At 51.1% G+C, this 24,207-nt stretch overlaps 2 protein-coding genes across 2 annotated transcripts in view; one reads left to right on the forward strand and one right to left on the reverse strand.

Annotated features, from left to right (window-relative positions):
- MRPL19 (mitochondrial ribosomal protein L19) overlaps positions 1 to 24,207 on the forward strand; it is a 200,443-nt gene that overhangs the window by 125,289 nt on the left and 50,947 nt on the right. The window lies entirely within an intron of this gene.
- Positions 1,030 to 23,210, reverse strand: LOC144949931 (nuclear factor 7, ovary-like). The gene is made up of 9 exons (XM_078879921.1): positions 23,175 to 23,210; positions 19,611 to 19,713; positions 16,844 to 17,421; positions 15,720 to 15,758; positions 6,465 to 6,560; positions 5,487 to 5,720; positions 1,894 to 2,065; positions 1,677 to 1,824; positions 1,030 to 1,048 (listed from the first exon to the last, which is right to left on the reverse strand). The coding sequence occupies exons 1-9, from the start codon at positions 23,208 to 23,210 to the stop codon at positions 1,030 to 1,032; spliced, it is 1,425 nt and encodes a 474-aa protein (XP_078736047.1).

Consider the following 24,207-nt stretch of genomic DNA (forward strand, 5'->3'; position numbering starts at 1 on the left):
TCTTTCATGTAATGCATATAGTATGATAGGCAAGGAGATATATCTTAATATATCAATAATATACACTTATTATGCACGCCGATGGTTGTACAGTATAGATGCGCAATGGATTACTGAGCATTCTCTGTGCCCAAGTGGATTGGAGCCATTTCCTGTTCACCTTGGGGTGCGACAGGGATATTCTTTGCCTCATACACTATTTTACATAGTTTTTTACCACGTGATTTGAGAATCTTTCCATGGCTGTACTGGAGGATTACGATCTGATACAAATACAATGGGAGGCTAATCTATGCCCGGATGTGGTCGAGGGATGGTTGCCTTTCGGTCAACCATGTTATCGATGCTGTTGAACTGGTTGTAATTGCTGTTCACTCTGAGAAAGAGTTATAAACTCTACCGTTGAACCTGGAAGGTGACACTATGAGATTGGGCCTTACCATCAGCTCCACCAAAACAAAGCACCTGCCTGCATATTTATTGTCATCAAATACTCCACCCCTCACCTCCCCACGAATGGTGAAACAGTTGTGGAGACAATGTCCAGTGCCATTTTGGCAGCAGAGTTCTCATTCTGAATCAGTCGAACAGAATTATAAAAAAAAATATTGGCTGCGTCACGCTGTGTGGAAGCTACCTGGTCTGTCACTCCATTTGCAGCTTCGAGTCTTCTCAGCCACAGGTATGTTTGCAAAATGTGGACCACTGTAAAGATCGTCTTAGCTGGTTTGAAACTAGACTGGACATGGCCCACATCTTTAGCTCCTATTCCAGGTGAGGCAGCATTGGCTGGGTAACCTATAGACCCAGCCATTGCATGCCCAAGCAGCTTCTATTTGGCCGGATAGAGACGGGTGCAAATGGACGCAGCACAGACTAGAGAAAAGATGGGCGGATGTGATGAAGGAGGTTGTAGCGCTGGGTTGACTTGCCGATGACTGTTACCAGCAGTGTCAATATCGGCCTATTTGGTAGAGACTCGTGAAGGTCACTTTTGGCCTGTTCCAGACAGCAAAGCAATACTCACAACTAGTGAAGCTGCGGGCAGCTAAAACATAGCAAGTTGGTGCAGTGGGGAGCATAGGTGGTGCATCTGCTCGTCCTCTCAGTACATTAGGAATGGAACACTCTTTTAATTATCTCCTCGTGCAGCAAGGGAGTGTGGTTTTGTGAAAGTCCTTATATGCTGTGCAGTACATTAATGCACGTGTGTACACCAGCATGTGATGACTGAGTTGGGCCTGTGGGTGGCTGGCAGGGTTATTGATTAACCGGACTTGTATACCAGTCACGTGGGTAATGGCGACTCGGTTGAGGATTGCTGTGTGTGACAAACGTGCTGTTGCATTTTACAGAATTACCACAATAAATGTTTTTCCCTCGATTTGGAGCACCTGCCCACGTCCTTCATTTCGAGTGTGCAACATTATGGCACCTGCGTCTGTTCTGTGATCTCCAGCCAACAGCGAGCCATCCACATTTCACATGGCCTCAAATTACACCTAGCGTGGCACATGACCACCATTTAATTGTGAATGGCGGCTGTTGTTGTATATGTGTCTGTGTGATGTGTGTGTGCTGTGTATGTTCTCTCTGTTATTCACACCAAGTACTCACGTGACGCGCAACTCAGATCCAGAATCGTCATAGAGTCACGATGATCGTCATCTAAATACAGCGCTGGGTAGAGAGCCCCAGTGAACGTGTGCTCAACCGAGTGTAGCAATTCCATTGTGCGCGCATCATAAAAGGACAGGAGCCCTGCCTCCCAGTGCAGGTGAACCCCAACTCTCTGGGGAGGATCCCTAACTAGCAATGAGGTCACTAACCCATCATGGACCACTGAGCAGGTGTGTTCATGTTTACACAAAACCCAGGATGAGTCGTTCTTACCCAAGCTAGAAACTCCGATCCCCTTCCGTGGTATTGTCCCATACGCGACTCCAATCTCAAAGTAATCTAAGCCTTCCACATTCACCTCCCAGTAGTGCTGACCCGACGAGAAGCTCTCGGAGCACAGGGCTTGGGCATACGAATCAAAGCGGTGTGGGTGTTTAGGGCGACGCTGCGAGACGGGGGTGAGGGTCACCGTCCTGAGATCCGACGAAATCTGGAGGTCATTGTGGGCTGAGTTTGGGTCCAGAGTTGGTGAGCGTCCATCTGTAGTAACGATAACAATGCGTTTATAATAATAGCAGTACGAGTATAACAAGAGCGTGTATGTATTTAAAAAAAATGGTTTTCTGTTGTAATAAAGCACTTTCATATCTATAAATATTAGTACATAACTACCAGTAAGATAATGTGTACTTGTACAGGATGTCTTTATTCAACGCGCTAGCAGTAGATGCATTCCTGAAAAGTTCGACATTTAGCAAAAAAAGTGTGAAGTAATAATAAAATATTCATAAATTAATGTAATAACGATAACGTTTGGCAATATACGATGGACTACTACGCTCACCATGCAGTGAGAGGGCGAGACAAACAACTCAGGGCACGCCGCCATTGCGTTACTGTTTCATTCTGCCTACTGGATCACCTCTACCACTCAGCCGCGCAGCTCAACAAAATAGTTCGTCGTTGACCGCTCAGAAACCGCGTTATAACGGTGCGCATTCCACATTACCACAATGCACTTTCTGCGTTATAATGGAACATGTTCCGCCTTATAACGGAGCACGTTCCGCGTTATAATGGTGCACTTTCCGCGTTAAAATGGCGCGTGTTCTGCTTCATAACGGAGTGTGTTCCGTGCTATAATGGAGCGCGTTCCGCGTTGACTGTTGGGGCAAATGCTGTTGGCAAGAACCTATGAAGGCCGCCACGGCACAAGAGGGGGGTGGGTGGCCAGTACCATGCCTGGACGCCTTTTCTCTCGAGTGGCAATGTTTACTACACACCACATCAGGTGCTCACATGAGGCTGAGTTCACCTAGGGGAGACCTAGCACCAGTTCAGATCATCATCCCTGGTGTTGGTGGCCGTGATCGGGTATCTAACTTAGGTAACCAGGTTCGTAAAGCAGCGCGCTAACCGCTATACCACCACTCCCCACACACATTCACACACATGTGGCAAGAGCTGGTGTTACTCACACATAAACGCCAGCAGTTTCACGACGACTCCCTCCAGAGCACTGATCGCGGAAATGTCTTCTGGGCTGGGAGATGAGGTCGGAGCTCCCTTGGAGCCCTCTGTCCTGTGAGACCAGAACCAGCAAACGGCACCACCAGTGACACACAGCATCATCACACACAGTGTCTCACACAGCACCATCACACACAGCCAGTGTCTCACACAGCACCATCACTCACAGTGTCTCACACAGCACCATCACACACAGACAGTGTCTCACTCAGCACCATCACTCACAGTGTCTCACTCAGCACCATCACACACAGCCAGTGTCTCACACAGCACCATCACACACAGCCAGTGTCTCACTCAGCACCATCACACACAGCCAGTGTCTCACACAGCACCATCACACACAGCCAGTGTCTCACTCAGCACCATCACACACAGCCAGCGTCTTACACAGCATCCATCACACACAGCCTGTACCTTCTGTGGCATCACTTGCTCTCATTATAATTGCACTGTTTTTTTTGTATTCACGTGTTTAGTTTATGGACCCTTTACTCGATCTCTGCAACATTTGACCCTCCGTGTAACACATCAAATCAACTCCGATTCAAACACAGAATCATCATCGCACTTGCAGTGTCCCATGCAGCATCATCACATTGCCAAGCTGATGCGTGTACAACTACAATATCCTACCATGTCCATCCAGTGCTCGTCAAGCTGCATTGGCTTCTGGTTGCCAAATTAATACGTTACACACAAAGTGCTTGCCACAAATGAACGACGACACCTTGCTGATCTCGTCAAGGAGCATCAACCATCACGCAAACTCCGCTCATCCTCGCAGCAGCGGCGGCTTTAGGCTCGCCATCGAACAAAGAAAGTCACCGCATCGTGTGGCGCTTTCAGATGCGCTTCTGCAGCCGTCTGGAATGCTCTTCCTTCTGATTTTAGGAAGCCACTGCAGCTATGCACTTTGAAATTTAGACTGAAAACTCATTTCTTGAGAACTGTTTTTTGTGTTTAGTTTGTTGGCCTTCCCCCACACCTTCCTATTGACATGGTTGGCTACGTACGATGCGAAATGATCTCAACACGTTGACATTCCTCTGATGTACGTCACACACAGCCATTGTCCCCGAAAACAGCTTCACCTCGTGTGTGCAGCCTCGTGATCTAGTGAGTCAATACCTGCTTTTCTCCAGGTGAATCTGCAGGAGTCAGATACAGGGCAGCGTCAGTCAGGTATTCCTCAGTCACGTTCAACACGCGACAATCGATAGCTGTGGTGGGATTGGCTGCGCTCAGCCATCAACGCAAGGCCGGTTTCTGATAAGTGCTGAGGCCCGAAGCTATTGCCAGGTCAAGAGGGTCCCGTCGAGGAATGCCTGTAAATTGTTGTCATATAACCGATTGAAAGAGTAAACAAACATTTTATATCTCCTTAAACTTTTCCAACCGATTATAACGCGGAATCGCACGCCGCTCTAACGAAGTTTTTTTTCTGGCATCTTTGCGTGCATAAGAGTCATCTCGCTCACTCGCCATGTCTCTCGCTGTCACACATAGCAAGTTTATATCAATGCTGTATAAACACAACCACGTTTCAAAAGAAGCACATAAAACAGTGTACAGGCGTATCTCACAGTACGCGCGACATGCGTTCATGAAAAACTGTTCGTAAATCGAATCGCGCTGCATGAATCCTATTTCACATAGACATACATGGTATAGGGAGAGGTTGCGTTACCGAAGACATGTTAGGTATCAGATCATTATTTTAGCCCTCAATTTATAAAATACGTATAAATGTAATACTTAATACTATTATTTATTAGGAGTTTAACAACAAATAATAATTCAGATTCAGGGCTTCCTGAACGCTTCCGTGGGGTACTCCTGCTGCTGCTGCTCGTGGAGGAGCTTTGGGCTATTTATAGTAACTTTTTTGTTTTTCCTCGAGCACATGAACTGTGAAACGTGTTGCGTAAGCGCGATGACATAGATCCCTCAAAGACGAATCACAGAGCTGGGGTGGGGAGCGGTGTGTTACAGTGGTGAGATGTTAACTCCTTCGCCTGGTACACAGGATGTCGTAGGTTCGGTCCCGACCCTGACGCCTGCTGTATATTTGGAGTTTGCATGTTCTCCCCGTTTTCGTGTGGATTTTTCTCCGGATTCTCCTGTTTTTCCATCCACATTTAGAATCAACGTGCGTTCATATTTGTCTGCTCTAAATTGCCACATGATAAGCCACTTTTTGTGGCTATCATTTGTGGCCAGGTCGCTATTGAAAAGGGCCTAGATAGCTCAGTGAGCCTTACCTGGTGAAGTAATAATATTGACAGCACCAGAAAACAACATTGCACACTTGCCCTGGTGCCGTGGTAGCTCACCTTGAGGAATGCGAGCGAGTCCATTTCCTTCTCCAGAGCCTCCAGGCACGTGGCCGCTGCCTGGAGCTCGCGGACCTCGCGCTCATAATGAGCGATGTTCTTGTCGATCTGGGAGAGTAGCCGGCAGCCCTTCGTGTCCACACGATCCAGAGCCGTCCTCTCATCCTCATCCAGCGTCGCCCTCATGAGGGCGAAATTGCCTGAGATGCGAGCCTTGGTTTGGGCAATGGACTCCTGCAAGGACACGCGGTGTGTTTCATGAATTCCTATTCAGGGCTCCATCGCTAGGTTGGTGGTGTAGTGGTTAGCAAACTGCATCCCCCTTGCAAATTAGACTACGGTGAGTCCTCACTTGCATGCTTGTGTGTATGTTGACGCGTTGTCACTATAATACCACGGTTCTTCCACAAGGGAACACTTTTTCGCACAACGCAGAAAGTGGAATGTGCCCCCGTTAGAATGCAGAACGCGCCCCGTTATAACGCGGTTTCTGAGCGGTCGACCACGACTGCGTGGCTGATCAGTAGATTGATACAGTACGCGGAATCATGCAGTAATGCAGTAGCGGCGTATCCTCCGCTGTTTGTCACGCCATCTCAATGTATGGTGTGCGTAGTAGGACATCGCATCTCGCCAAACTTGATCGCCACTACATTATTTATGGGGAAGTTGTTTTTACTTAACGTGGCTATTTTCAGGAATTCCTCAACTACTGCATCTAGCTTGCTGAACAAATCTGATTATTTTTGGACGGTTTTTGTCTACTCGCCACAACGCAAGTCTAACACGTGACAGACTACACACTATGACGTGAGTCTATCACGTGACGGACTACTCACTATGACGTGAGTCTAACACGTGACAGACTACTCACTACCACGTGAGTCTAACACGTGACAGACTACTCACTATGACGTGAGTCTATCACGTGACGGACTACATTTCTGAGCTAAGGGCCCCAGTCCAACCCTGTGGTACCTGCACGTCCTTGCGAGCGGCTTCATTCCGTCCAAGTGACGCCTCCGCCTTCTTCCTCTTCTTATCCACCGCTCGCGTCTCCCCTCTGACTCGCTCCTGTGAGAGGCCGAGACGTCACCAGAGGAAGACTTAAATCCAGAGGTGTGGACTCGAGTCATGTGACTTGGACTCGAGTCAGACTCGAGTCATGAATTTGATGACTTGCGACTCGACTTGGACTTGCATAACAATGACTTTGTCCCACCTATGAGATGTGGACTCGAGTCATGTGACTTGGACTCGAGTCAGACTCGAGTCATGAATTTGATGACTTGCGACTCGACTTGGACTTGCATAACAATGACTTTGTCCCACCTCTGCTTAAATCCACACCTCCTCTTCGTCACCACCCCACACCTCCTCGTCACCACCCACACCTCGTAACCACCCCACACCTCCTCCTCGTCACCACCCCACACCTCGTCACCACTCCACACCTCGTCACCACTCCACACCTCCTCCTCGTTACAACTCCACACCTCCTCATTACGTCCCCTCCTCCTCATCACCACTACCGCTGTAATTCTCCTGAGCTAACGGTCAAAATGACTACATGGCCACACTGTAATTCTACTGAACCGATGGTCTTATGTGATGGGTTTTCTCATCACTTAAAAAGTTTAATTGTTGTTATGACTGGTGGCACATCTCGCCATGGTGGTAAGATGTTATCTCCCTCGCCTGGTATGCAGGAGGTCATGGGTCCGATCCTGACCCTGATGCAGTCACGTGGGGTCAGGGGAGGCAGGGGAGGCAGGGGAGGCAGAGCCTCACCTGGCATACTCCAATGGAAATAGCGGTTAAGAAAAGAAACAAAAAATTATAATAATAAAATAAATATTAAGATTGTTCCACTGATCTGTTTTATAAATGTAATTTCTGTACGATTCCAATAATTTTTATCGTCAAAATCGCCAAATTTGCGGAGCTCCGCTACAAAAACAGGAAGAGACGAGAGGTGAGGCAGTGACGAGCTCAGCCTCCCCTCTGATTGCGCAACCCCTCAGAAACTGGATGGAGCGCGGGCAATAAGCGCGTGCCTGTTACTATCTCTCAGTATGTCACCAATGTAATGTTTATAGATCCCTTCATTACATGTCCTCGCCTTCCATAGTCCAGGTAACTTATTTCACGTATGTCTATAAATATATTTAGGCTCGCTGGTCTCGTCATGAAACTGCAATAAAAAAGCACCAGGGGAGGCAGCTATCACGTCTGCCTCAATAAGGAGGGCGTGTCTTAACCAGTGCCTCCCCAGCCATTGACCTCACCGCACGTCACTGCCCTGATGCCTGTAGATTTGGAGCTTGCATATTCTCCCCGTAGCCGCGTGTATGTTTCTCCATGTCCTACAGTTTTCCCTCCACATTTAGAAACAACACGCGTTTAGAGTATTTGGTTGCTACTATACATGTGTAGTGGTGATACGCGCTGGGTGTATATGTCGTGTGCCAGCGCGTATGTACGGGTGTGTGTGTGGTGACGCGCGCTGACGGGGAGGAGCAGGCGTCAGTGCGCGGGTGGGGGTAGTGCTGCTGATTGGCTGTGTGCCGGTGACGCGCCCAGAGGGAGTGATCGGGTAGCAGCGCGGTGTGATTGGTCGGGGAGTGGAAACACGCTCTGAGCGGAACCGGATCGTAGGGATAGCGCGTGGGGATTGGGTAACTGAGGAGCGGTGCCGACGTTGAGGTCCGCATCCGCTCCGTCTCCCGGGAAGAAGGGGTATATAAGGTGATGCACAGAGGAGCAGGGGCAGAAGTGGAACCATCTAAGAATGAAGACGAAAGTGCAGAGATAGAGCCCGGAGAGGAGAGTAATGGAGAGTAATGGAGAGTAGAGGAGAGTAAGGTATAAGTGTGTAGCCAGCGAGAGAGAACGGTCTACACGAGCTGAGTAATGTATAGTGTGTAGCCAGCGAGAGAGAACGGTCTACACGAGCTGATTAATGTATAGTGTGTCGCCAGTGAGAGAGAACGGTCTACACGAGCTGAGTAATGTATAGTGTGTAGCCAGCGAGAGAGAACGGTCTACACGAGCTGAGTAATGTATAGTGTGTAGCCAGCGAGAGAGAACGGTCTACACGAGCCGAGTATGCATACGGTGTAGCCAGAGAGAGAGGAAGGTCTACACGAGCCGAGTATGCATACGGTGTAGCCAGAGAGAGAGATGCCAAGTCTACACGAGGCGAGTGGAGAGTGTAGCAGAGGCGCAGAGTCTACACGAGGCGAGAGAGGAGTGTAGCCGAGGCGCGGAGTCTACACGAGGCTCAGAGAGCCGGCAGCACAGAATCCAGAGTCAAGAGAAGCGCATTGTGAAGAAGAGAGGCCATGCGTTGTATTGTTACAAGTCAAGATTTAATAAAAGAAGTGTGTTCCCGTCAAGGAGTTTCCTGCCGTCATTTTCCAATACTTCATCTGGCGTCAGAAGTGAAACGGGCTTCCAAGTATGGAGACGAGGAAGACCCGTAGGACCCACGGGATTGACCGCGAGGAAGACCTGGACGACTCGGGGCCGCTGGTGGCGGGGGGTGAGGAAGAGTGCTTGCCCACGCTGCAGGGTCCGTCGACGGCGCCGGCCGAGCGACCGGGGACAGACGCCGGGCTTCGTGAGGCGCACTCCCGACTGGCGGAGCTGCTGCTCGCCGCCGCGTCCATCTTGGCGGAGATCAGCTCGTCGGGAGGAGCGGGGACGGTGGGGGACATTTTACAAGGTCGCCCCGCAGATTCCCGCCAAAACGAATGGGGGATTCCCGCCATTGCGCCTGGGCCTACTTTTGGCGGGAACGGCAAGCGCCACGTGGTGGTGGGTTCCCAAGCGCGCGCATCGACGTCATCAGCGCGCGAGGGGGTCCGCCATCTTACGTCTGCTGCTGGAGCCGCCATCTTAGACACCGACGGACAGGCGGAGAGGAACCACGAGGCGGATGACTTCATTTTTCAGCAGCGCCTGCCCACGTTGTCAGCCTTCAAGGCGGAAGGCGGAGACTGGGGCCAATTTCAGCGAAGGTTTTTGGCGCATCAAGAGATGTCAGCGTGGTCCGATGCTACGGCGCTGCGGGCATTGCCCGCCATGCTGGACGACGATGCGCTCGCGGCCTTCAGGGCTGCACGGAAGTCGGACCGCTCCACGCTGAAGGATGCGCTGGGGTTGTTGGCCAGGGTCTACGGGCCTCCCTCTACGTGCCGCCATCAGTTCTACGCAAGACGGAAAGCGGCCACGGAGACCGCGCTGGCCTATCGCACGGCGTTGCTGGCTCTTGCTGATGCTGCGTTCCCTCGGATGGACGAGGAGGGCCAAGACGCGATGGTTTTGGAGCAGCTGCTCAAGTTGGCGCAGGACCTGGGGGTCCCTATCAACACAGCTGACGAGATTGATATTTCTTCTTTGAGAGTCGCCACGAGTATTCAAGCGCACGAGGCCCTACAACGGAAGCAAGGCGTTGGTTGCAACGCTGCTGTCGTCGCAGCCCCGGGTTTGGTGGTCGCCGAACCCCAAGTCGTCAGCCCACGAGAGGAGGCGTTCGCCACGGGACGACCAGGGGACTGGAGGCCGGGGGCCCGGTCGCCTCTGCGATCGGGCCGAAAGTCGGAGCAACCAAGATCTACTCCGACCCTCGTCACGTGCTATAACTGCGGCCTCCGGGGCCACGTGGCGTCCGGGTGCCGCGCTCCGCGGCAGCGCGCCATGGGAGCTCGGCTGGACGACGACCGAGAGCCCAAGTCATCTCTACAATCCCCGGCAAGTCGCGGCACCTCACACGCTCGGCCTGTTTATTCGGCACACATGGGACGCCGCGTTGCGGCGGAGGAGGGCCGGTTAAGGTTCGGGGATTCGGTTCGGCGAGGGGGGTTCGGCCGGGACCAGGGAGACATTGAATGGGCGGAATTGGGGCATAGAATTGTGGCTGCTTCGGCGGGTTCGTCCGTTGTTACGGGATCTATTGATGGGGTTGAGATTAGGGTGTTAGTGGACACGGGGGCATCGGCAACTATTATATCGGACCTCATTTATAATATTCTTCCGGTCCAATGTCGTCCGCTGCTTCCAGTGGATGTGCCATTTTACGCCGCTAATGGGGGATCGTTGGGCATTATCGGTCAGGTTAGGGCGTCCATTTGCATTGGAGATATCAAATTGTCGGGACCCGTTTTCGTTTCGTCTTCTTTGGCAGTTCCGTGTCTTTTGGGCACTGACTTTTTGGCTAAAATGCCCATTAAAATTCTTATCGATCAACGATGCATTGAACTGCCATCGGGTCGCCGGATTTCATTTTTGACGGGCCCTACTGACATTCGGACGGCGTGCGCTACGATACAAGCGGTGGCGACGCAGACAGTGCAAGTGCCCCCGGGTTCACAGATGTTGATTCCCCTCCGGTTGCGGAAACCATGGGTGAGGGAGGCTTCGGGACAGAGTATGCTTTTGGGTCCTTCTAACAAGGCTGTCGGGGGTCTTGATTTATCGGTGGCTCACACTTTGGTGCGGGCTGACAGGGATCCGTTTGTGATGGTTTTGAACGCGGGGTCGCGACCAGCTGTCATTCCGCAGGGCACCGTGCTGGCTCACGCGGCGCAGGTCCCTGGGGATGATGGGTTGGTTGCGCAGGTGGGCTCGAGCCCCGCGCGGAACGTTGAGCCAAGGGAAGACCTTGAGTGGGTCCATTCGTTATGTGCCGCCTCGGACGATTTGTCGGCGGCGCAGTTGGGTGCGCTGCGCGAGTTGCTCATTGAATTCTCTGATGTATTCAGTAAACATAAGTATGACATTGGGTGCACGGATTTGTTGCACCATCACATTGAAACGGGCGATGCGGCGCCGGTCAGGCTAAATCCCTTCCGACTGAGTCCCGTGGAGAAGGAACATGTTCAGTCGGCTGTTAACGATATGCTAGAAGCCGATATTATTTCGCCCTCCTCTAGCCCGTGGGGAGCGCCTATTGTGCTGGTTAAGAAGCAGGACGGGTCCCTGCGATTCTGCGTTGATTTCCGTCGCCTGAATAAGATCTCTGTGGCTGACGCGTATCCGCTCCCCAGGATGGATGAGTCCCTCGATGCATTGTCTGGTGCGCGATATTTTTCGACTCTTGATTTGTTATCGGGGTTTTGGCAGTTGCCGCTCGACGAAGAGTCGAAACCTAAGACAGCATTTCGGACTCCAGGGGGGCTGTTCCAGTTTAACCGGTTACCCATGGGACTTCACTCCTCTCCAGCGACGTTTCAGCGACTTATGGAGCTGGTTTTGTCGGGCTTGCAGTGGGATACATGCTTGATTTATATGGACGATGTCATTGTTTTCAGTAAAACGTTTGAGGAACACCTCCGGCGATTGAGAGGGGTGTTCTTGCGAATGCGATCGGCTAAGTTGAAATTTAAACCGGCCAAATGTCACCTCCTTCGTAGGTCCGTTAGATACTTGGGTCACATTGTCGATTCTTCGGGGATCTCCACCGATCCCGCGAAGACGGATTGTGTCGGTTCGTGGCCGACACCTACGTCCGTTTCCGACGTGCGTAGTTTCATCGGGTTTGCTTCTTATTATCGGCGGTTCGTTGAGCACTTCGCCACTATTGCAAAACCCTTGCACGCTCTAACGGCGAAGGGAGTGAAGTTCAAATGGGGACCGGAGGAGGAGGCCGCGTTTCGCTCCCTCCGGGACGCCTTGGTGGGTGCCCCACCCTTGTGTTATCCCGATTTTGCCAGTCCCTTTTTGCTGGACACGGATGCTAGCAACACGGGCATTGGGGGGGTGCTATCCCAAGTCGTTGGGGGTGTCGAAAGAGTTGTCGCCTACGGTAGTAGGGTGTTGTCTCCGGCGGAGCAGCGCTACTGTGTCACCCGTCGCAAGCTGCTTGCCATTGTTTTTTTTGTGCAGCAGTTTAGGCCATATCTTTATGGTCGTCACTTTACAGTCCGAACGGACCACGCGGCGCTACAGTATTCATTGAGGGTCGCCCAGCCCTCGGGCCAGTTGTCGCGTTGGTTGGAAGTCCTCCAGGACTATCAGTTTACGACTACGTACCGTAAGGGGTTGCGACACACGAATGCCGATTGCTTGTCGCGGTTGTTGCCTTGTGATGAATGCGCGTGTTTGTCGGGATCGGCGCGCTGTAAACCGACGCTTGCGGGGGAGATGGGGGCACTGGCTGCGACAGCGGGCGCACCGATCGGGGATGATTCCACTGCCTCTCAGGGTCGGGACTCGCTGCTCTCGCTGTCGCTCAGCGAATGGGGCCGCCTCCAGATGGCGGACAGCTCGCTGCTAGCATTGCGCCGCAAGGTTGGGGGTCCCGAGGGGGACCAGGAGCGTACCGGCTCCTATGTACTTGAGCGGGGCGTGTTATTGAAATGGGACAGTTTGTCCCGGCGGAACGCACTCGTGGTGCCTTCCGCTGTGAGGGGGAGGGTTGTCTTGGCGGCACACGAACGCCTCTTGCACTTGGGAGTTAACAAGACGCTTGCCCTGCTTCAGCGTGACTATTACTGGCCGGGAATGGGAAGTGATGTGGTGCATATTCTGAAGGGGTGCGTTGAGTGCGCCAGGCGTAAACCACCGGCCGTGGCAGCTAATCCACCGCTGCAATCTATTCAGGTCTCGCGTACCAACGAGCTCGTTGCACTCGATATTTTGGGGCCCTTCCCAGTCACGCCGAGAGGGAATAAATATTTGTTAGTGGGGGTCGAATACTTTACCCGATGGCCTATGGCGTGGCCTCTCGCTAACCAGTCGGCAGCGGCTGTGACGGATGCCTTCGTCCAGGGCTATGTCCTGGACAAGGGGGCTCCCGAACGCCTGCTGACCGACCAAGGTAAAAATTTTTCGAGTAAATTGTTGCAAGAGGTGTGCGATCTGTTGGGTACCAAGAAGGTGCGTACCTCCCCGTACCACCCGCAGACTGACGGAATGGTGGAGAGACTCCACAAAACCTTGACTTCCATGCTGTGCCAGCAGGTGTGCGAGGCACATGTAGATTGGGACCTGCAGGTCCCGGGAGTCCTTGCCGCGTATAGAATGGCCCCCCATGCAGCTACGGGGTTTTCCCCATTCTATTTGATGTACGGTCGGGAAGCTGACCCGCCAATAGAAACGCAACTTGGCCTGTCCGCTCCACGAACTAATTCTAATTTGGCAGAACATATTAAGTTTAATATTCACAAGCTGACAGAGGCGAGGGAGGCCGCGCGGCTTAATTCGCGGGCTCGCCAAATTGCTAATGAACGGTTGCGGGCACGGAAGGTGTCCATGCACGAATGGAAACCAGGTGACAGGGCCTGGCTGCATTGCCCTCAGGCACCCTTGGCTACGTCGCCTAAATTGTTGAGACCGTGGAGGGGACCCGTGGAGGTCGTGCGCGTTGCACGGCCCCAGTGCGTTCAGATAAAGTGGGGAAAGCGCCGGTGGTACGTTCACCCCTCCCGACTGAAACCGTTCTCGCCTCCATATGGCCTCCCCTTGTGTCGTGATGGCCGGGCGTGTGACGTGACCGGCGACCCAGAGGGGGAAATGTCTCTGCCTGATCCACACGTATTTTCGCCTGATCTGCTCCCAGGTGTCTCGGAACTGACAGCTGCCGATCACCGGCGGCCGGATCTCCGCGGCGGGGCCGGCCCTTTCAGGCCCGTTCCGCGCCGTCTGGAGCAGCCGGAACCGCCGGACGGTCGTCAGTGTCCCGCCCCATACGATGGACCAGCCAGACGGACTCGCGCCAGGTCGTGCTACTTTGCATGACCTGCCTCGTGAGGAGTCGGGGCAGTTGGAGCGCCTCGTCACTGCGTGTAGTCGCAGGGACGTGGGGCGCGTTCGTTTCGAATTTGCTCGTATCGTGTTATTGTTGACTTTTCGGGTTCATTGTCAATCTGTACATAGTTATTCTTGTTGTTGTTGTTGTTGTGTTATGTTACGGGGCACACTCGGGGGGTTACGGGGTTTTTTTTTGTTTTGTTGGTTGTCGTTTTATCGTCGCGGTTGGTTGTTGTTAGCAGCCGGGCCGGCTGCGAGCTATGTGGGAGGGGGTGATGTAGTGGTGATACGCGCTGGGTGTATATGTCGTGTGCCAGCGCGTATGTACGGGTGTGTGTGTGGTGACGCGCGCTGACGGGGAGGAGCAGGCGTCAGTGCGCGGGTGGGGGTAGTGCTGCTGATTGGCTGTGTGCCGGTGACGCGCCCAGAGGGAGTGATCGGGTAGCAGCGCGGTGTGATTGGTCGGGGAGTGGAAACACGCGCTGAGCGGAACCGGATCGTAGGGATAGCGCGTGGGGATTGGGTAACTGAGGAGCGGTGCCGACGTTGAGGTCCGCATCCGCTCCGTCTCCCGGGAAGAAGGGGTATATAAGGTGATGCACAGAGGAGCAGGGGCAGAAGTGGAACCATCTAAGAATGAAGACGAAGGTGCAGAGATAGAGCCCGGAGAGGAGAGTAATGGAGAGTAATGGAGAGTAGAGGAGAGTAAGGTATAAGTGTGTAGCCAGCGAGAGAGAACGGTCTACACGAGCTGAGTAATGTATAGTGTGTAGCCAGCGAGAGAGAACGGTCTACACGAGCTGAGTAATGTATAGTGTGTCGCCAGTGAGAGAGAACGGTCTACACGAGCTGAGTAATGTATAGTGTGTAGCCAGCGAGAGAGAACGGTCTACACGAGCTGAGTAATGTATAGTGTGTAGCCAGCGAGAGAGAACGGTCTACACGAGCCGAGTATGCATACGGTGTAGCCAGAGAGAGAGGAAGGTCTACACGAGCCGAGTATGCATACGGTGTAGCCAGAGAGAGAGATGCCAAGTCTACACGAGGCGAGTGGAGAGTGTAGCAGAGGCGCAGAGTCTACACGAGGCGAGAGAGGAGTGTAGCCGAGGCGCGGAGTCTACACGAGGCACAGAGAGCCGGCAGCACAGAATCCAGAGTCAAGAGAAGCGCATTGTGAAGAAGAGAGGCCACGCGTTGTATTGTTACAAGTCAAGATTTAATAAAAGAAGTGTGTTCCCGTCAAGGAGTTTCCTGCCGTCATTTTCCAATACTTCACATGTTCACGTTATAAGCCACTTCGTTGAGCTATCATTTGTGGCCAGGTCGCTTCTGAAAAATAGCTATATAGCTCAGTGGGCCTTACCTAGTGTAATGCGAGCGTAAGCGGAGTTCGCTGCTCGGCTCTGGGCCAATCATACGGCCCAGGGTATTGGGGGGCGGGGCCCAGTATGGGGGCGTATGTGAAGGTCCGCCGCTCACCTCGGGCCCCATCGGATGCGAGGTGAGCAGGGGCGGAACCTAAAGGCGGAGCCAGCAAGGCGCTATGCGGAGGCCGGATCTGGAAGGTTCGGTGAAGGGCGTGGTGAGAGGGAGGAGACAGGGTCACGTGGTGAAAGGGATATAGGTGGGATCCCGGAAGGGCTCCGGGTCAGTTGGTGGAGTCACGAAGCTGGACCACGTTGGGTGGCCGGAGGGGATCCGCGCCATCAGCCACGTGGCTGGAGGAGCTTCGAGCACACCGTCGGCCAGCGGTGTGCGGGAGCGGGGGAGCGGTGCGATTGACGGGAGAGCGCGTGCGGGGCGTGCGCGAGGAGCAGCTGGTCCGTTGTCGGGACCAGCGGAGTGCGAGCGTCAATGGAAATAAAGAGTGACGGAGATCAAGCAGTGTGTGGGCGAAGTCTTTTATTACACTAGTAAAATAAAACACTGTAGTTTAGTGTATTTTATTAATATTTTACGCTTTTATTTAACTCACTCCATCTGTTGTATCCTCAAAAATGAAATATTGTAACTAAATTTGTACCCACTTCCCAATGTGCTATCGACTGCAAACTTGAAATACCTGTCATACTGATGACAATACTATATTCTATCATAAAAAATCCAAAACATATATTTTTACATTTTACACGCTTTTATTTAACTTACTCTGTGTGTTGTATCCTAAAGTCTTGTAACTCAATTTCAACCGTATTCCCAATGTCGTATCGACTGCAAACTTGGTATAGGTGTGTCATACGGATGACAATACTATATTCTATCATTAAACATTTAAAATATTTTTTTAAACAATCTTTTTTACGGCTCCAATTGTCCACGTTAACGGCTCTAATTGTCGACGCTCAACTCACGTTGCCTGTAAATCACCACGGTCCCTTATGTCACGGCAAGCCTCTAGGAGCCACGCCGAGGGGCGGGGGGTGTGGAGGAGGGGAGGGGCGATGGGGGAAGGGGGCAGGGGGAGGGGCAGCTCGGACAGTACATTTCATTAAAGCGTGGTTTTTTTTAAGTACTTTTAAATATTGTATTGAGAATCAGCTCGTGTTGAGGTGTCAACGGTGTTTGCACCAGAGTAACTCCAGCTAACACGACAAAGGACTCACCTTCCGTATCTTATGCTCATCCTCCAACGTCTTGACAACGTGCTTTGAACGTTTACAGGTGACAGTGCAGGTTTTGCAGACCAGGCACACTTCCTTCTTGCAGAAGAATTCGAACTCCTCCTCATGCTTCTTGCATCTTCGCTGCTCCGAGCTCACGACGGGAGGCATCTGCTTCGTCAACTTGCGAGTCTCCGCGTGGGGCTTTAGGGGCATCACAGAAGATGGCTTCTCACGTTTCGGGCAGTTCTTCACTGCAGGAGCCTTGGGGTCATCGAGGGCATTGCGCTCGGCAGTGAAGGCCACTTCATCTCCAACTCTGAGCTTGCCCGCCAGGTTGGTGAGCTCCACGTTCCGCTTACGTTGCGGTCGCTCAGAGAGAACTCCTGGACACTGTGGGCAGCTGAAGCGGCTGCCTTGCTTCCAGCAGTCTTCCAGACACTCGGGACAGGACGAGTGTCCACAGTCGAGTATGAAGGGGCAGTCAAACGTGGCCAGGCAGATGGGGCAGCTCAGCTCACGGTCGACAGTCGCAGTGGGTTGCGCTCGCCACGATTCGAGACAGTCGGGGAATGGGGACGCTGCGGAAAGGGGCCGGGGTGAGGTCAGTAGAACTACAGATATTTATATCTCTCACGAGATACACACCCTCGCATTTGCACGGCTGGCAAACTGAGTTTACTGGAGGGTAAAATATACTGTAGATAGGTCACGAGACACGCCCCTTGAATGGTACTCCAATGTGGCCATCCGTACCTGTGAATGTAAAAAACAAACCCATGTAACCAGGAGAACTCGTTATTTGCCCCACAGACTGGTGTCGCTGGCTACGGTGGGGCCTCTCGTGTGGCCACAGCAAAGCTGAGGTGGTAAAAACATTGCCATTCATAAATAAATACTGTCGTGATGTTAATCGAGCAGCTGCGTTTTGGCCTCATGCTTTGGAATTTTAAAATAGTTATCAATTAATTTGACGTTCTTTGCCTGATGCTCTCTGCTCTTCATGGATGAATCAGTAACTTTTTAATGGAATTCAAGAGTGATTTGTGATCGCTGGCTATTGAGGCAGATTCCATCTCCTCAGCAGGGCCGGATCATGGTCCCGTTAGGCCCCTGGGCACATGACTTTTGGAGCCCCCCCCCCCCCCCCCGCTTTCTTATATTGGTGTCTTTCTTGCCTTACTTCTCGCAAAATCATCCACTAGGTCGTCAAAATCTCGCTGTCTGACAAGGTCTGACTCTATTGACATCAGTGACAATGAGCTCAGACGTGTTTGGCAACATGCTCCTCCGCAGCTCATTTTTTATTCTGCCTAAAAGGGAAAATGTCCGCTCACCCTTGCAGTTTGTCACTGGGAAAGTTAGAAAAATCCGAAGTGCCACGAAAAACATTGGGGAACACTGACTGCAGATTAAGTGCCTGCAACGTTTCATGCAATTTAGTTGGGAACTTCACACCCTCAGTGTCAGACATGAAAGACTTGACATCACTGTTAGGCACCTGATCTGACATAAACAGAACTCCAACGAGACTGGTCAAATGCTTGTAAGCGTCCAAGCGATGTTCAAGGCATGCCACAAGCTTATCAATGACCACATAAATGTTTCTATTTTGAACTTTTTCCTCCCCTCAAGTGTCACACCTGGATCTGAGCTCTCATCTGCAAATGTTTTGCGTTTTATTTTTCGCTGAAGATCGTGCTTAGATGACTGACATACACCTGTCACATTTAAGGCTGCCCTTTCAAATGCCTCAAACTGGTCTCACTGTCCCACCACAAAATCCCTCAACGAAGACAAAAGCTGTGCTGCTAGAGAGGTCAATGTCACTTTTGTGTAGGTGCATGCTTGTAGCGTGGAACCGGTCAAGTATGACGTCCCAGAAATGTGCCATGAACACCATATGTAAGGTGTCCAATTTAGCACATAGTCCAGCGGCCTCAATTCGAGTATCTCTTTTCTCATTATCATCATTGCACACACCACCGAATGCCTCTCTGACGTGGGTGTAATTTTTCCACAGTGCCTTGGTTGACTCTGCCCGAGCACTCCACCGAGTACTGGACAACGATTTTAAAGCCAGTCTGATGTCTGTCTTCCGAAAGACTTTCCCCCCTCTGTGTGTGGATGAAGAGCAAAGCGTGTACAGTGACTGCAACATGTTAAAAAAACTCGTCAGCCTTTGGGCTACTGCCGTCTAAGGTGTTAACACCAACTAAGCTAAGGGAATGCACTGCGCAAGGCACTGACTCTATCAGAGGGTTTTTTTTTTGTTTCAGGTGGGCCTGCAGCCCATTGAATTTTCCTGACATGTTGCTTGCATTGTCATGTGACTGACCTCTACGGTTTGAGAGGTCCAACCCAAGGCCCTCCACCATCAAAGTCACACAGTCTGCTAAACTTTTACCAGTGTGGCTCTCGATTGGCTCAAGGCCCGGGAATCGCTCCACCACATTCCCGCTGCTGTTAACGAACCGGAATATGAACGTCAATTGATCCACACGTGACAGGTCTGGGGTGGAGTCAGCAATTATTGAAAAATATTTGGCATCCCGAGTCTCATCTGCTATTGTTTGGCGAGTTTTCCTTTTCCGCCAAACTTGCCATAATATGACGCCCTTCTAACTGTCCTGTTGTGCAAAATGAACTGACTTGTTGGTGAATATTGTATCATGTCACAGCATATTGTAGCTTGCCAACCAGTGGCTCAGTTGTACAGAAGCACTGCACTCTCCAAGAGGCTCTCGTTTCAAGCATGTGCTGTGTGTACCAAGGGGCCCCCAGGCGTTGCGCTCGATGTATGGACCGAGGGGCTTGGAGGCCCGAGTGGTCAACTCACGCTTTAAGCACCAATGGGCCTCACATTGTAAGCGCTGCGGGGCCCAGGGGCCCTAGTGGTCAGCTCACGCTTTAAGCCCCAGGAGCCTAGGGGCCCTAGCGGTCTGTTCAGTCTTTAAACGCCAAGGGGCATGGGAGCACTCACACTGTAAGCGCCGAGGGGTCTGGGGGCCCTAGTGGTGAGCTCACATGTTAAGCACCCAGGGGCCTCGTGGTCAGCTTGCGCTGTGCGCACTGAGGGCCCCTCTACCGGTCTGAATCCTTATGAATCCTTGCAGTCACGAAAGCTTCAAATCTGGGGGAGCCAATCGGACAAAAGTGCTCCACGATGACGAAAGCTGCACCTCATGTGTCGGTCAATCAGTTTCAAAGACAAGGTATTTGTGCACATTATCAGAGTTATGTCTTTTGTTTGTATTATGACTGCAGGTATTGCGGTCTATGCAAACATGACTCCTTGTAAAAAGGTGTCAGTTTTGTTGCCAGATAGAAGGGTAAAAAAACAATTATCAAGGTATTTGTAGTGGAGCGAGCGGGAGAGTTGCGACGGAGTTAGGTGGTGATGCTCCTGCTGTTATGGAGTGACTCATGCTGCCAGCTATGGCTGCAAAATTTGGTCGTACATGTTATATAGATCATTATTGCTCAATTTCAATCACAGTTCCTATGATCACTGTTAAATTGCTTTTATCGCTTTATTTTGGTGATTTCGAAAACGTTTTGGTTTAGCCATGTTTGTTTGTTGTAGTACAGAGTTAGCCTGATAACTTTAATCTAAATTGTCTTATGGCTGTTATTGTTTGACTTGCATCCCACTGGGATTTTTGCACACAGTGTTGCAATGCGGTGCTTTTTCTGCAAGACTTTGCTGTTTTTTCCTGGATTTTTCTGTTTGCGTGTAGTCACTTTAAGATGTTTCTTGTTCATGTTTTTGTTTGTTGCGGTTGCACCCGAGTCAAGAGCCGCATGGCTCACAGGGCTTTACCTAATACATGAAACTGAAAACTGTGTTGAACGCGAGGAGTTTTGTTCAAATAAAAGTGACACTGGAGAAAAAAGAAGAGGCAGTTGTCCGCGTGAAATAGCACTACATATTTATAAAGAAGATCGGAGCATATTGCCACACAGATTATGATATTTATATAGGGTGGAGCCTCCCAAACTCACCCCTGATGGTCTACCTAAATATTTAAACACCTGTTCCGAATTATTCCATTGAGCTAATAAAACCAGGGGTTCACTTTTTCACATACCATGAACCTCAATTACTAATTTTTTCTATGTTTCTTTCGGTAAAGTCACGTAGATTGAAGAAATAAACTCGTTTTAAAAAGTTTTTAAAAACAAAGGTTTTATTAACAGCTTCGTTTAACTCGCGGTCTTCGAGAAGGACGTCAATGGCGCCTGAGACACGCGGTTTCCTGCGTTTTGTGCGAGCCGATTCCACAGTTTAGGGACCACGGCGTTTTAGAACTCCACAAATATATATAAATAATAAGGCGTCCATACAAAATGTAAATTGCTTTAAAGTAGCGAATTAATGTATTAATTGATGCCGAGTTTGATACAGGTGAAGTATTCGGAATGACGGCGGGAAACCACTTGACGGGTAGCACACTTTATTAAATCTTGTCTTTCCACAATAACACGTGTGGTCACTATTTCTCACACTACACACTCCACTTGACACGTGTGGTCACTACAACTCACGCTGCACATTCCACTTGACACGTGTGGTTACTACGGCTCACGCTGCACGCTCACGGTGCACGCTCACGGGCACTCCAGCCCCGTAGCGTCCGTGGAGCCTACAGACCCACCCCAGCTTGGGCGTGGGTCACGACCTCTGGGTCCCGCGGGCCGGCCCTCACACGGACGTTCGGCCCCGGGTCCCAAGGTCCCGCCTCTGAGCCACACAGGGCCCCGGTCCCCACAAGGACAGCGGGACTAGGTGCCTCAGGGCCCTATCTCTTCCTCCTCCGTCTTCTGTCTTCACTGGTCACCAACTCTCCGTGCGCCTGTGCGCACCGCCTTATATAGCCTCCGCTCCCGGGAGACGGAGCGTATGCGGACCGCGACGTGAGCACCCCCTTAGTTGACCAATCCCCACGCGCTGCCACACGATCCCCTCGCTGTCAGCGCGCGTCACCGATACCCAGCCAATCACCGCCTCATAACCCATGACCCCGCGCTGACCCATGATCCTTCACCGTCAGCGCGCGTCACCAACTCACACAGCCAATCACTACGCGCTGGCACACGATCCTTACCCCAGCGCGTATCACCACTACACAGGCATGCATTGTCACCGGATCTGAGTCCGTGTGCAAAATGTGGAATTAATTGGACAACGGGAAGTGGACGAAATTTTAATGACAAGATTTGACCCAGACAAACAGAGGAGTCAAGTTAAGTAAACCCGTTGAAAAATAACAACAAAATAATAAAAAATAAAGTAAAGTGAATGAAAAATTACAAAAATATCACGACATGTCGATCGCAACACAAGTGATCGAAACGTCGTGATGTTTGTATTATTATTTTTTATTCACTTTATTTGATTATTTTTATCTACTTGACTTTACCAAAAGGACCACAGAATGTGAATTCCTGCAGTCACCAAAGTTTGAAGTCAAAATGTAATGACTAATTGTTAAGATTTGAAGCTTTCGTGACTGCGGGGATCCATACTCTTTGGTTCTTTCGGTAAAGTCACGTGGGTAGAAAATAAACAAAATAAATAAAATCACGACGTTTCGGACACAACACAAGCGTCCGTCATCAGGTGGGACAACCACAGCAAGAAACAATTGCTGCCCACCAACAATGCCCACTTCAGTATATGACAATAGTTTTAAAGCTTCAAAGCGCTTTAAACTATTGATTTTTTTACCCCCCCCCCCCCCCTTGTCACACGGCGTCACAAAAATGTCTGACCCCCCCTCAAATATGACGTCACAAAGCTCTGCCCCCCCCCCCCCCAAATGCTTCAAATCGCTTTAAACTATTGTCATTGTAGTGCGGATTTAATGTGGCGCTGCACTCTGATGTTGCAGGAGAAAATATTTATTACAAAGTCTATTTAATTAGGTAGAACGTGTTGTCTATATTTATTTAAAGTTGCGCATTTTGATGTGACGTCACATTTCTCACCCCCCCCCCCTCGTCACACATCGTCACAAATGTCTGACCCCCCCCCCCCCCACTAGGTGCGTGACGTCATTTATGGACGGCCCCAAAGATTAAGCTCCCCCGTGTAGCCTGAACAGACTGTAGGGGCAAGTGCTGTTAGCGAGCACCTATGAAGGCCGGCACTGTGGCACACGAGGGGCTGGGTGAGCACCACCACGCCAGGCCGCCTTTGTCTCCCTAGTGGGATTCCTTTGAGGCTGAGTCGACCTAGAGGAGGCCCAAATCCGCTTTAATCGAACTCGGGTCGCCGGGTTCTAAGCTAAGCGTGGCGCTAACCGCTGCGCCACCGCTCCTAGCCGCATGCCTTGACCCCGGCGGTGAAGTATGGCGGCGAGCCCATTGTTCGTCGTCACGTGCGGCCCGCGCTCGCCGCTGATTGGCTCCCTTTCAAATCTCGCGACCGTTAAAGGAGACAAACAAAAAGGCACCCGCGCATCTTCCGGAAGACGTCTACCGCTGCCGGAAGACGGGTTTCTGAACTACGCTACTTCTTCTGGAAGATTATCCGCCGGTGGCGGAAGACATCTTCCTTTCCGAGAAGAACATCTTCTTAGGTTTTTTCGGTAAAGTCACGTAGAAAGTAAAATAAAATAAAAAACAAAAATCACGACGTTTCGGAGGCAACACAAGTCTCCGTCATCAGGTGGGACCGTCACAGTCAGATTAGCTGTATCAAGTGAGGCAATGATTCAAGATGTAATCCCTTAAAAGCGAGTTGAGGGGGGAGGGAGAGGGAGGGGGGAGCTCATCAGACTATGGTAGCCAATGAAAGGAACGTATCGGGAGGGAGGGGGGGCGAGGCCAAAAGGGTGGGCGATGGACGTGGAAGCGCTTGTGCGCCAGCGGCCAATTACTGCACCCGCCAACACAATGGAGAGAGAGGGGGAGGGGGGGTCTGATACACATGATAGACAAAAGAACGAAAATGTCCATGTTTATACCAATGCTGGCTGAACAATGAAGAGAGTACTGTTAAAATAACATCCCCAGTTATTTTAACAGTACTTTCTTCATTGTTCAGCCAGCTAATCTGACTGTGACGGTCCCACCTGATGACGGAGACTTGTGTTGCCTCCGAAACGTCGTGATTTTTGTTTTTTATTTTATTTTACTTTCTACGTGACTTTACCGAAAAAACCTAAGAAGATGATTCCTTGCAGTCACGAAAGCTTCAAATCTAGAAGAACATCTTCCTGAACGCGCACGTGTCACTTCCGGAAGAGGAAGATGATCTCTACCGAAGCCGGTAGACGAGTTGATTACAATAATAAAAAACACAAACTCTCTACCGGTGCAGGAAGACGAGTTTCCGAACGCCACCAAATCTTCCGGAAAGA

The sequence above is a fragment of the Lampetra fluviatilis genome, chromosome 55 (assembly GCF_964198595.1).
Source record: "Lampetra fluviatilis chromosome 55, kcLamFluv1.1, whole genome shotgun sequence".
In the NCBI taxonomy this organism is placed as follows: domain Eukaryota; kingdom Metazoa; phylum Chordata; class Hyperoartia; order Petromyzontiformes; family Petromyzontidae; genus Lampetra; species Lampetra fluviatilis.

What these genes read in the sequence shown, in the direction of transcription:
- LOC144949931 (XM_078879921.1), bottom strand. Translation starts at nt 23,210, where the DNA reads ATGGGCTCGCCGCCATACTTCACCGCCGGGGTCAAG. An exon ending in ACTCGCTCGCATTCCTCAAG is followed by an intron (nt 2,066 to 5,486) that starts GTGAGCTACCAC and finishes CCCGTCTCGCAG; the next exon opens with CGTCGCCCTAAACACCCACA. An exon ending in GATCGGAGTTTCTAGCTTGG is followed by an intron (nt 1,825 to 1,893) that starts GTAAGAACGACT and finishes ATGATGGGTTAG; the next exon opens with TGACCTCATTGCTAGTTAGG.